A 13,799-nucleotide genomic window follows, 5' to 3' on the forward strand; every position below is an offset into this window, starting at 1 on the left:
GTGGAGAGTGGTATTAATGACTAAGATTTAACTGAGCTGTTAAAGACACAGACCTTGCCTTCAAAGAACTTGCAGTCTGGCTTCCATAAAAAGGCAGGATCACAAATAATTTTTAGTCAGAATGTGCTACATACCCTAAGAGAGGTATGAACAAATAACTATAGAGGTTCAGAAGTGGGAAAAGCCACTTTGGGGGGCATGCTGTGGGCTAGAGCTGGAGGGAAGAAGGCATAGATGACACTCTTGTTTATTTTATCTATTTTTGTCCAATTAAAACATGTAAATAAAATATTTTCCCAGAAAGACAAGTTTAATCCTTTGACAATTTTCTTTTGGTTTGTCTTGCAAACTGGAAGTTTGAAAGATTTAATACTTTTAGCCAAACAGGAGAAAGACCAAATTTTGTGTGCATTCAATAGGTATTCCCTCCTCCATTTTTAAATCCCTTAACAGATAGCTGATATCTTTGTTTCTCTGTTTCTTCTACCTATCTGAGGAATGTAGTGGTAGTACTGTTTATATAAAAGAAACAAAATATGAAGGAAAAATACTATAAACCCAAAGGAAATCATTATAGTAAAGTCCCGTTTTAACTAATTTGAAAGAACCCACCAATGCACTGTTTCATCTTGTATAGCGTTTGAGTTGGTAGTGCCCTACCCCACCCTCCTTTTTCTCTCCTCAGTCTTTCTTTCTGAATTAGACAAATAGAGAATTTTAGATATGTAAGAGACTTTAGAGATCAACTCTTTTTTTCACCATTTCTCTCTATTTCTCTCTCCCTCATTCTTTTCTTCTCTCTTTTTTCTCCCTCTCTTCAATTCATTATTTCTCTTTCATGTCTTATCATTCCCTTCTCCTTTCTTGCTCTCTCCCTATCTCCTTTTTCTCTATCTTCCACTTTCTTTACCTGTCTTTCTGTTTGTCTTTTTCTGTCTCTAGCTCTGTCTCTGTCCCTGTTTGTCTGTTGGCGTCTACCTTCCTGTATCCTTCCTCGCCTGTATTCTCCTTCCCATCCTCCTCCTCCTTCCTTGCCCTCCTCCCCCTCCCTCTTTTTCTTCTTGAATGTTGCCCCAACTGGGGAAGTGGGTTCTTTGCTATGCTTGGACTAGATTTCTCTCCCAATCTCTTCTGCGCATGAGTCACCGCTGACCGCCTCAGTGAAGGTGTGACAATTTCTGGAGACCCAACTGGCTGAGAAAGATGCGCTCAGCACCCTCAGGCGAGTGAGCAGAGGTACGACTCCCTATTTCAGTTGTTCCCTGAGACGTAGAGAGAAGAAAAGGGGATTCGGCTTCAGAGACTAGGAGGTGATTTGGATACGTGGAGGCAGTCGGAGTTTGAGTGGGTTCTGCTGAAGAAGATGTTTTGGCTAGTGGGCTCCAGTACCCAGCTGTAGAAAGGCACCTTTCAGCACCCTGGACAGCGTGCGCATTGCCTCCTCTCCTTGCTCTTAGAGCCTAAAGCGAGCTTGAGCTCTGCTCGCTCAGACTCAAACAGCTTGCAGCCATATCTCCTTCCTGGCCATGGGGCCCAGGGTAAATTCGTAGAGCAATGGACTTGGCTGAAGCCCTCCTGGCGCTCCTTCTCGGCTCAGTCCTAATCGTCTCGCTTCTGTCCAACCTGCTGGTGCTATTATGTTTCCTCTCCAGCTCCGAGCTCCGCCAGCAAGTGCCTGGACTCTTCCTGGTCAACCTGTCTCTGTGCAACCTTCTGCTGACCCTCCTGAACATGCCCTTTACCCTTCTGGGTCTCCTGTGGCGCCAGCAGCCCGTGGGGGACTGCGCGTGCCAGGCGGCGGGCTTCTTGGAAACTTTGCTGGCGTCCAACGCCATGCTGAGCATGGCCGCGCTCAGCCTGGACAAGTGGGTGGCCGTGGTGTTCCCGCTGAGCTATGCGAGCAAGGTGCGTGGCCGGGATGCTGCGCTGCTGCTGGCCTACGCGTGGCTGCACTCGCTCGCCTTCCCGCTGGCCGCTCTCGCCTGTTCTTGGCTCGGCTACAGTGGTACCTACGCCTCCTGCACGCTGCACCTGCGGGCCGAGGCGGAGAGGAGGCGCTTTGCCGCCTTCACGGTGGCTTTCCACGCCGCCAGCTTCGCGCTCTCGCTCGTGGTCCTCTGCTTCACCTACCTGAAGGTGCTGCGCGTGGCCCGCTTCCACTGCCGGAGGATAGACGTCATCACCATGCAGACCCTCGTTCTGCTAGTCGATATTCATCCTAGGTAACCGGCGGGCCTGAGGGGAGGAAGGGGGACACTACACCACCCGTGAGTCGCCTTGCTCAAATCACTTCCCTTCACCGGACCTCGACATTGTCTTTTGGAAAATGAGAGGACGGAACAAATTTGGGATCTCTAAGATCTCGTGTGTGTCTGACACTTCTATATTAAGGTCATTCACTCAGACAGGAATGCTGTCTGTGGTCAGCAGCCGATGATGAGAAAGATCTCAGGGTCTAGAGTCAGAGGCACTAGGTTTGTACAGACACCTGATCTTTTATACGGGACAGTGACCTCTGAGCAAGTTATTTCCATTGTATAGTTCTCAGTTTTCTCATTTGTAAAATAGAGATAATAATCCCTGCCTACTCTAACTCCTAGGGGTGGGAAATGACTTAAACTCTACTTTCTTTTGTCTTTGTAAATTTTTCCTGGAGAGAGCAAGAAGGAGGACTTCCAGTGGGTGTTCTGGAAGGGCCAGATTCAACGTTGTTACTTACAGCCTTGTTGCATTCACACACATGCACGCACAGTCCAATACTCCCCTTTCAGCTCACATTTTTGTGAACAGAGAAATGGTTGCCAGAAAATAAGTGGGTACTAGCCCAAGCTCATGGGTTTGTATAGTGGTGGGGTGTGTGAGTGCGTGAATGTGTTTCTGATAGTGAATTTGTGGGTTTGAATATGTACGGTGCATTTATGGGTAAATGTGAATTGTATCTGTGTGCTTTTTTCGGCGTTTCTGCATTTCCAAGAATCTGTATATCTTCGTGTATGAGTGTATCTGTGTTCATAAGTGTGTGAGCGAGACTTTTTGTACATAAGAGAGCGTTTGTGTATGCTTGGGCATGAGTTTTTGTCTTTGCGTATGTAAATGTGTGTATTTGGGCAGCAGTGGTCTATGCTGGAAGGGACCAATACGAGGAGTGTCCTCTCTATCTAGTCCCTCCTCTCTGGTTTCTATGATTTCAGCACTTTGGGGCAGGTTGCAAGCGCCACCCTTAGGGACCTGGTTGACTCAGTTGGTAATGCCAGGACCCCTAGCGTGGGGCTCACTGGGGACCCCAGAGCTTGACTTTGGGGCGGATAACCTGGGCTTATCTCTCCCGCAGTCACATCCCCCTTCCCTTGCCTTTATCCCTAGAGGGCTCCAGGAGAGTGATTGAATGAAGTTAGTGGAGAGCAAAGAAGAGGAGAGAATTCCAAGTTTTGCTCTGGCTTACTTCCTGCCTTTTTACTCTCAGGCCAAGTCCGACTGTCCCCGGCTCTCTACATCCCCGGCCCCCACCCCGCTTTCTGAACTTAAAGGTATTTTTGCCCTTTGCTTGCAGTGTGAGACAGCGCTGCCTTAACGAGCAGAAGAGGCGGCGGCAGAGGGCCACTAAGAAGATTAGCATCTTTATAGGCTCCTTCGTTCTCTGCTTCGCTCCTTACGTCATTACCAGGTAAGGTTTTCATTTCTGCTTGCTGGACTGGGAGTATGGACTAGGGCAGCTCCCCTCCTGAGTTATGAAACCTGGACGTAGTCCTGTCAGGAATGGCTGCCAGTCACACAATGTTACAGCTTCCTCTGAGTGAACAAACTTGTAAGATAGCAGGCACTGATTCCCAGAATGGGAGAAATGGAAGGGAACTAAGAACACAGAATGTTAGTCTGGGAGGCACTTCAGGACACAGAGCATAGAATCTCAGCTTTAACGGGCTTCCATTGCTTCTCCAACATTTATTATTTAGAAGAGATTTTTGAATAAAGATTATTAGAGGCTAGAGGTCATTTAGTCTAATCCTCTCATTAGCTAGTTGAGAAGACTACCTTCCAGAGAGGAGAAGTATATTGTCTATGATCAATGTCCCCTTTTTAGAAAGGGGGAAATTAAGGCTCAAAGATGATTTGTGATGACAGTGAATGAAATGATTGAGTGTGGTCAACTTAGAACTGATAGGCTTAATCAAACCTGAGTAAGAATCACCTCAATATTATCTTCATTGAAGGCTTGTCCATCTTCTGCTTGAAGACCAGAGATAGAGTATGTAACATTCATTCCACTTTGGGATAGCTCTAATTGTTTAGACAATTTCCCCAATATCAAATGGAGAGCTGTCAATACAATTTCCATCCATCATTTCTAGTTATAGAACAGGGATTCTTACCCAGAGATTGTTGGAGAGATTTCAGGGAGTCCATTAATTTGGCTGGAAAAATATATCTTTATTTCAATATATCTGATTCCTTTGTGATCCCATATATTTTTAATGTATTTAAAACATCAGTCAGAGAATGGATCTACAGACTTCAACAAAAAGGGTCTGTGACACAAAATAATGAAGAATTCCTTGTTATGGAGCAAATATAATTTGTATTCTACTTGACAGCTATCCTTCAAATATTTGAAAAGCAGGAATCATTACCCCTCCCTTAGTTTTTTTTTTTCTTCTCCAGATTTATTCAACACCTTTAGTTGGGTCAATACATCCTTCAATGACAGTTTTCCAAATGCCCTCACTATCCTTTGGATACTTTCTGCTTTATCAAAGTCCTTCTTAAAATGTGGCACTTAGAGCTAAACAAAATCCCCCAGCTGTGGTCTGACCAGAGCAGAGGATGTAAGGACTAGAACCTTTATCATTGATTTCTTGTACTCTGCCTTGTGCTTTATTCCCTTGGAGACTGCAGGGAAATGAAATAGGGGGAAAGTTTTCATAATTTCCTTATTGAGTAAGTGAGTCCATTCCCCTTCCTCTTCTAAAGTAAGTTCTTATATGAGGATGCATAAAATCAAACTGTTAACTAATCAATATTCTGCACATGAAGGGCCTGTGAGTCACTTTGGGGCATCTGTTAATTACCATATGCCACCAAGATACAGATCTGTGTTTCCCCTCATAGTGTGAGTCTGTAGCCTTTTTCACATGCATCAGGAATACAAAAAATAAAATCCTCCCTTTTTGACTAATAGGAACAAAGCAAACTCTAATGTCCTTTTGTTATGGATACTTGGACTGAATCATATTATCTCTGTGTTCTGGACATAATGGAAATAATAAATAAATAATTAATGAGGCTTCTTATTGTTTTAATCTTTATGTTAAGTCCTTTTACAGTATGCTTATATTCAAATATAGGAAAATATGATGAATATATAAAACATACATATATGGTGTGACTATGATATTGTTTAAAAACACACTCCTAATGACTGTTATCCCCTTCAAAGTAGTCATCTCAAAACTTTTTGTACTTAATTCCAGCATTGCCGTCACTGCTCAAAAGAACAATAATAATAATTCACACATGCATAGCACCTTTCCAGCTTATAAAACACTTAATTCGAGCAAATAGTTTATTAACTTCAAAATCCATTAAATAAGTGGTACAATGATTATCATATACCCCCCTTCCCAAAATGAAAGCCCTAGAGGGGTGATATTATTTGCCCCATTTAGCTGAGCAAGGCTTCAAATCTAGGGCTTCCATGAGTTCAATTCATGTCTCAAGTTAGAAGAAAATGATTAATTTTTTATTTTACTTTTCTTTGTAGGAATAAATGGACTTATATATAGTCTCCTTATAGTCTTCTGTGCATATACCCCCTTCTGCTTCAACACACACCCACAATGAGATTGTTCAATGACCAGAAAAGATTTGTCCAAAAAAACATCCTGCAAGGTTAGCATAGTGCCAGCTGGGAGGGAATTTAGGGAAGCTGCTCAGTGTTGCTTTAAATTGAGTGATTTATTTTTCTTTGGGGATTTCTCTATATTTGAGGAATGCTACTTTGCGCATTAAAATTTCAACAGCAACATCAGCTAATATGATGTAGTGAGAAAAACACTGGTTATGAAGTCAGAGTACCTAGCTATGCTACTTAGAAGCTGAGTGACCTTGGACCAGTCATTTCCTGTTTCTCAGGCTCAGTTTCCTTATCTGTTATAATATTAATAATTTGACATTTATATAGAAACTTAGGGTGTGAAAAGTGCTTTATATGCCTTAGAGGGTCAGCTATGTGGTGTAGTGGATAGAGTGCTGGACCTGGAGTCAGGAAAACCCAAATTAAAATCCATCTTCAGATACCTCTCAGCTATGTGATCCTGGGCAAGTCACTTAACACCTATTTGTCTCAGTTCCTCATCTGTAAAATGGAGACACACTAGAGAAGGAAATAGCAAACCACTCTGGTATCTTTGCCAAGAAAACCATTTGGACGAGTCTATGGGATCACAAAGTCACATGGGGACAATACATACATTAACTCATTTAGTCTTCACAACTCTGTGATGTAGACAGAAGGAGAATTATTTCTTGCTTCAATTTACAAGTGAGGAATTTGAACCTTAGAGAAGTTAAGTTTCTTCTGATTACAGGCCTAGGTTTCTTCCTAATATTGTACACTTAGATAGACTAAATGATTTCTAAGATCCCTTACAGATTTATAACTTTCAACTATGACATCATCATTGCCTTCATAATAGTAATAATAATGACTAGCATTTATACAGCATTTTTTGGGCAGGGCGATGAGAATTAAGTGACTTGCCCAGGGTCACACAGCTAGTAAGCGTCAAGTGTCTGAGGCCAGATATGAACTCAGGTCCTCCTGACTCCAGGGCCACTGCTTTATCCACTGCACCACCTAGCTGTCTCCTATATAGCACTTTAAGGTTGGCAAAGCATTTTACAAATATTATCTGATGTGATGCTCACAGCCATCCTGGGATGCTATGATTGTCTCTGTTTTGCTGATGAGCAAACTAAAGCAGATGGAGGTTAAGTGACTTGTCCAATTTCACATAGCTATTAAGTGTCTCAGGCAGGATTTGAACTCAGATCTTCTTGATTCCACTGTCTAATCTAAGAATACACAAATATTTCTTCTTTTTTCCTGGGTTAACAAACCATTCAGAGAGAAACAGAGTAGTAGAAAGAACATTGACTAGAAGTCAGAAGTGGCTCCATGATTAGAGCACTGAGCCTCGGGTCAGGAAGACCTGAGATCAAATCCAGCCTCAGATACCTCTTAGTTGAGTGACCAGAGGCAAGTGACATAACTCTTATTTGCCTCAGTTTCATCATCATTTGCAAAATAGGGATAATAGTAGCACCTACTCCTCAGGGTTGTGGTGAGGATCAAATTAAATACTATTTGTAATCTGCTTAGCAAAGAGCCTGGCACATGTAAATATTAGCTATTTCTGCGCCCTCCAAGTTCTGCCACATACTAGCCTTGGGATTTTGGACGACTCACTTCCTCTCTCTGGCCTTCACTTTTCCTATCTCTAAAATATAGGTAATTGCCGAACATCTTTTATAGCTTTAAAATTCTGTATTTTATGTTTGGAGTTCTCTTCCATGCCTAATAACCTGTGTTCTGTATCCTTAAATTCAATGTTCTTTTTTAAATTTATTTTTTAATTCAATGTTCTAAGGTCCCTTCCTGCAAGAGCATTCCATGTTCTATATGCTAATCTTCTATGTCCTAAGTATCTACTCTTCTTTCTATAAAATTCTGGTGGAATCATTCTAGGCATTTTCTTTTTCTTTTGTTTTGTTTTTTTTGCAGGGCAATGAGGGCTAAGTGACTTGCCCAGGGTCATACAGCTAGTGTCAAGTGTCTGAGGCTAGATTTGAACTCATGTCCTCCTGAATCCAAGGCCAGTGCTTATCCACTGCACCACCTAGCTGCCCCTAGGCATTTTCTGTTGATTAAATGAGTGAAATGTACATTTTCAGTGTTATTTAATCTTCTTTCTTTAATGAGACTTTGATTTTCATTAAAATCCTATCCCTTGATGCCCTCTCCATTCCCTACGACAAGCCATAGTTCAACAAAATATCCTTATCAGCTCAAACTTATCAGTGCTCAACATTTTGAAAATGTCATGGATTTACAAATAATTATGCCCTTAAGACTTAAAAGGAGGACTTGGCAGTATTAAGTTATGGAAATTGCCAGTTGGTTTCTCTGCGTGTAAAATGAGGATAATGATACTTGCTTCCTACCTTTGCAAGGGGATGTTGTGTCTGCAAGGGCTTCATTAAGCTCCTTGGAGGGATGAATTTTTACCACAATTATTATCATGCCTGATTTCTCTTTGCTTCAAGCTGAGGAAGTCTTTTAGAAGTCAATTCCCATAGCTGTCTGTGTACGTAGAACACAGAATGTCAGAGCTGGGAGGGATCTTAGTGATGACTAAATTCAACCCCTTCATTTTACAGATGAAGAAACTGAGGCACAGTGAGAGGAAGACATCTCTTCAGAGTCATACAGTGCTTTAGTAAGGTGATTGGGACTATAAGCTTGGTCTTCCAATTCTAATACTTATGAACATATGTAACCTTTACTTTTGTACTCTTCAGATACTTACTAGCTGTGTGACCCTGGGCAAGTCTCTTAACCCCAATTACCTTAAACATCTGGTGCCGTATCCTATCATCCTGATATATGTCTTGCCAGATGGCTCTGGAGGAGAGAATGAGGTTGACCAGCCTTCCTACATTTAAATCCAATTTACTGCAAGTCTCTTTGAGACCTGAAGGACAAACAGCAACTTTGGTGCTCTACTGAATTATGCCTATCTTGAGCAATTACCATTCCTCTAAAATGCCACCTATTTCAGCAAAACTCCCATTTCCTCAGCTCCCTGAGCAAAGAATCTTGATGGAGGAAAGAAATGTGATAAACCAGTCGATGCCAAGAAATGATTTGGGCATATTTTGGATCAAGGAGATCTGGCTGACCCTGTAGCTCAAGTGAGGCTGGCCTGTCTCTTCTCAGAATCTTAGTTACCAGTAATTTCTTAATATTTAAAATTCCCAACCACCCCGGTGGAAAACTATGGGTATTGGGTCCTAAAACCTTAATTTTTTAGGGGGATGTGATAAAATTTTGATGAGATCATAAATGGAACCTATTTAGAAATAATGCTTGGGACGGGAGAAGGAGAGGGCAGGGGAGGGGACAGTGGTGAAGCACTAGGTGAAAATATGAGGTAACATAAAGAGGAGTAGACAGCTAGACAGAGTCACAAGGGCAGAAGATGGAGGTTTGAGTCTTGGCTCTGCTATTTTCTGCCTCTGTGACCTTGCCTAAATCTCTAATGCCACCTCAGAGCTTCATTAACCTCAGCTATAAAATAGGGGTAATAATTCCTGCCTACTTTACAGGGTCATGGTGGGGAATCAAACAGGATGAGTGTTTTGGAAGCTATGAAACCCTCTATCTATGTAGGGGATTTTTAGTGTTATTATGGTTTGTACATTAATTATACACCCACACTCCACATGCTTCCACTGACACAACTCTGTTCACTCTCATACCCAAAGCATTGACCCTATTGAGAAGGGATTGGTGAGAGTTGGGGGAGAGCATGGTGGGGAGGAAGAAATCAAAAGGTGGGAAGGGAGTGGGTTACATCATCTCCTGGGAACAATGATGAATTACTGAATAGTCTCATGATAAATTTAGGACCCCAAGAAGGATGACAGGAACCTTGTATTTTAATGAGAAGAGCAGTGTGGGATAAGCTTCACTTCTGCCACTGTATGACCTTGTGGGGGGGGGATCATTTCACCTCCTCAAAATTCAGTTTCCTTATCTATAAAATGGATGCTTAGGAGATACTAATGCATAGACCGCCTACCTCATTGGATTTGTTCTGAGAAGCAAATGAGATCATGGATGTGAAAGCACTTTAATAACAAAAGCTCACATTAAAATTAATAACCTGCTTTCACTACAACCCTGCAAGGCAGACAGAGAATTGTATCCATTTTACAGATGAGTAAACCAAGGCTCTGACTTGTCTTCTATCACACAAATACTAAGTGGCAGATCCAAAGTTTGAATGGAGTTCTCCCAGTGACTCAAGGTTTACTACCCTTGATCTAAGATTTTTGGAGAGTGAGCACATTCAATGAGTTTTATTATCACATTAAACTTCAATTTCTTTACAACAGGCTGGTGGAACTCTTTCCATTCATTACAATCAACATCTACTGGGGAGTAATAAGCAAGTGCCTCACCTACAGTAAGGCTGCCTTGGACCCTTTTGTGTATTCACTGCTGCGTCAACAATACAAGAAAGCTGTGATCAACATTGTCAACCGGCTGCTGAGACGAGATCTATACCCATCATCTGGCTACAATAGCTCTCTGGACACAGAGAATGATTACTGCCTCCATCGACCAAACTGAACTCTACTACTAAGGCTTGGGGACTGAGAATGGGCAGGTTTTTAAGCACCCCAGCAGATTTTCCACAAGCTCCCTATATGTTGGGTTGAAAGCTGTGATGGGATCCTGGGTCACCTCAGAGTCAGAGAGAAGATCCCACTCTCTTTGGGGGCAGCATTGGGCTCAGTAGCAGGACTTCAATCAAACCCAAGAGAGGGGGAAGAGCAAAAAGGGGTGGAGTTATTTTCCCATTTTCCCTTGCTGCTAAACTGGAATTTGGGGGGTTCTCACCAAGCTCTAAGGGGTCAGGACTGACTTTTCTTATGTGCTGTATTGAGGCATCTTAGAGGAGCTAGAAAAGCATTGGTTTTGGAGTCAGGAGACATAAAGCAGAACCACTGCTCTGCTACGCTCTGATACATGTAGCCTGTGTGAGCTTGCGCTTCACTCCTTTGGGCTTCAACTTTTTCATCTGTAAATGGAGAGAATTAGACTAGATGATTTCTGTGATGCCTTCTAGCTCCAGATCTTATAAAGAATTAAAGGAAGGCTGGGGCTTTGGGAAAGAAAGCCTGGGAGGAAGACATGGAAAACCTTCAGAATCCTTGTGTGTCCCTTCTCTAGGGCTGCCTCTGCCCTTTCATCATCTGAAGAATTCCAAAGCATTGTCATACTTAAGAGGCCCCATTATGAAGCAGGAAAAGACTTGGATTTGTAGTCAAAGTCTAGTTACAAATCCCACCTCTGCTGCTTACCACCTATGTGACCTTGGGCAACTCACTTTCCCTCTCTTTGTCTCAGTTTCCTCATCTGTAAAATGAGAGGGGTTGGACTTTATGACCTCTAAGTTCCTTTTAGTTCTATATATGTGATTCAACTCAATATTCCTTCTTATCTCCATCCCACCCCCCACCCCCAAAGAGTTTGACTTGCTCTGTTGGTAAATTAATAAATTTTAGATTTGTCTATTTACTTTTACTTTGATATCATGCCAGTCCAACAATTCCATTTGAAAGGTTAGCCTAGAATGGTCAAGGAAACCAGCAACTCTATTGCTTAAATCTTCGTCATGTTTTACTTATGGATGGGATGCATTAATGAATGATTCCATTTAGGACAGGGGAAAGCTTTTCACTGCATATCATGAGAGCTAAGAGTCTAGTGTGTGCAGTAAGACGAAATGATAATAGGAGCAGCCAGGTGGTGCAGTGGATAAATCACCATCTCTGGATTCAGGAGGACCTGAGTTCAAATCCGGCCTCAGACACTTGACACTTACTAGCTGTGTGACCCTGGGCAAGTCACTTAGCCATCACTGCCCCACAAAAAAAATTAAAATTAAATTAAAAGTGATTATTAACTAGAATTTAGCTACTTTCCCCCATGTCATGAATAGGGCATTTTAATTTTACTTAGGCAAGCTTTGCACTAATGTCTCAGTGCCTGATACTTGAATTTCCACTATCAACCCACTCCCTCCACAATACCCCATTTGCCAAAGTATCAATAGATTGAGAGTCTGATTTGTCTTCAAACTTCTAACATACAATAGGGGAAGAAGACTTGGAGTGCCATGTTTGCAGAATCAGATAACATTCAGGTGTTGAAAGATTATCTATAGCTCAATACAAAGATTACTAGGCAAGTTTAAGATGTTCTGGGGATGCTTCCATCTTCTCTCCTCTGTAAATTACATGTCTAAAACAAGGACTGGAAAATCCAAGTCCGGATTTTTGCTTATTCCCAAAGACTTGGCTCTTCAAAAGAGCTCAAAGATAATGCCCATCACTACATACCAACTCAACTCTATGAAATTTGAGTTGCTAACAGATGACTCCCTGCTGATCACCTAATTCACCATCATTTGATTGAATTTACCATGATTTGTTTTCATATCCACTTGCATGTGTGGGTCCATCTCCAAGTCAGTCAAATATCTGGTTGGTAGCAGTATGATGGTATGGATAAAGAAATGCCCTAAGAGTCAGAAAAACTGGATTCTGGGTCCAGCTCTGTTTCTGGTTAACTGTGTAACCTTGAGCAAGTCTCTTTACCCAAATGAGCTTCAGTTTCCTGGTTTGTCATAACAAAGGTGTTGAACTAGACTCTAAAATTCATCCTAGTTCTGACATTTTGTGGCACAGGATAACACTCAATAAATGACACTGATTTTGATTGTTATTATAAATCCAAAATATGTAGATTGTGTTCCTACTGGATGTAAAAACAAAAATCCCCCCTCAAAAAGCCCAAGCTTCAAACTAAATGTATGAAGCTAAATGGACCACATTTGCAAAATGGATTTTCACAAAAGAAATTACAAGAACACAAGTTAGTGAATAAAATGTGACTGTTAGAGAAGACCTTTGATATATATTTTTTTTCATTTTACAGATATGGAAACTGAGGTCATTGAAAGGGAAGTGATTCATTCTAGGCCACTAGCAGAGTGAGGGTTCCTGCCCAGGTCTCATCATTCCAGTTTCAGTGTCTTTCTACCACATAATGATGCCTCCTTCGTGAATGAAACCAGAACTCAGTCTGGGGCTTAGAGTAGAATTTAATTTCCTCAGTGATCCTTCCCCAACCCCTAATGGTTAAAACTTCTCTAAAAAGCCCTCCTACTGTTTTAGCATGTGAGTCATGTAGGCCTCAAAGCAGTAAAAATAATTCTGCTTATGTTAAATTGGAATGTGCTTTCCTGTTTTGTTCCTCCAGTAAGGTGTTTGTCCCTTGTACATCTGTGTAAATACAATATTTGGGGGGGGAAGGGATTTGTGAAAAAAAGATGTTGCCTATTTGTCACAGATTTCCCACCTATTCCACTGATACCTTAGGAGAAAAGTTTCCCGAGGAAGTCTGTCACCCCTGTGAAACAGTCAGGAATCTTTCCTTGTGGAGGAATCCAAAAGATTTGTATTTGTTTCAGGTGAAATTGTTTTTGGTTTTTTAACAATAAGAACTTTGTTATAGACTAGATTTTCTCATGGTCACTGGATGTCCAACTGAGTGGACAGAATGCTTGTGCTGAATGTACTGTCTCTTTAGCCTTTCTTGGCCTTGATTTTGTGCTTTTAGTACTGTGGATAACAAGGCAAATACTTTACATGTCCTTCTGTGTATCATGAAGCTGTGTGGTTTCCCAAGTGATTTCTAAGACAATAAAAGTTTCATTTGAGTGTTTGCCATTTCTTTGGTTGAAAATTAATCTACCCATCCATTGTGTCTGGAGAGACAGTTATTGACCCAACAGAGAGCAAGCATGTATGTTGAACATCTTTGGATAAAGAGAATGACAGCTCCCATCTCTGTAGGGTTTTATAGCTTGGAAAGTAAGTTTCCTCACAATGGTCAGTTGAGATAGATACTACTAGGTCCTGATTAGTGCAAATAATAAATCCTGAGA

General features: G+C 41.6%; 1 protein-coding gene across 1 annotated transcript; it reads left to right on the plus strand.

Moving 5' to 3' along the window:
- The first annotated feature begins 1,165 nt into the window (after positions 1 to 1,165).
- Positions 1,166 to 13,566, plus strand: GPR78 (G protein-coupled receptor 78). The gene is made up of 3 exons (XM_043969664.1): positions 1,166 to 2,222; positions 3,551 to 3,664; positions 10,177 to 13,566. Exons 1-3 carry the CDS (start codon positions 1,555 to 1,557, stop codon positions 10,412 to 10,414), a joined length of 1,020 nt encoding a protein of 339 aa, XP_043825599.1. The 5' UTR covers positions 1,166 to 1,554; the 3' UTR covers positions 10,415 to 13,566.
- Positions 13,567 to 13,799: the final 233 nt, after the last annotated feature.

Source organism: Dromiciops gliroides, chromosome 6 (assembly GCF_019393635.1).
Source record: "Dromiciops gliroides isolate mDroGli1 chromosome 6, mDroGli1.pri, whole genome shotgun sequence".
Lineage (NCBI taxonomy): Eukaryota > Metazoa > Chordata > Mammalia > Microbiotheria > Microbiotheriidae > Dromiciops > Dromiciops gliroides.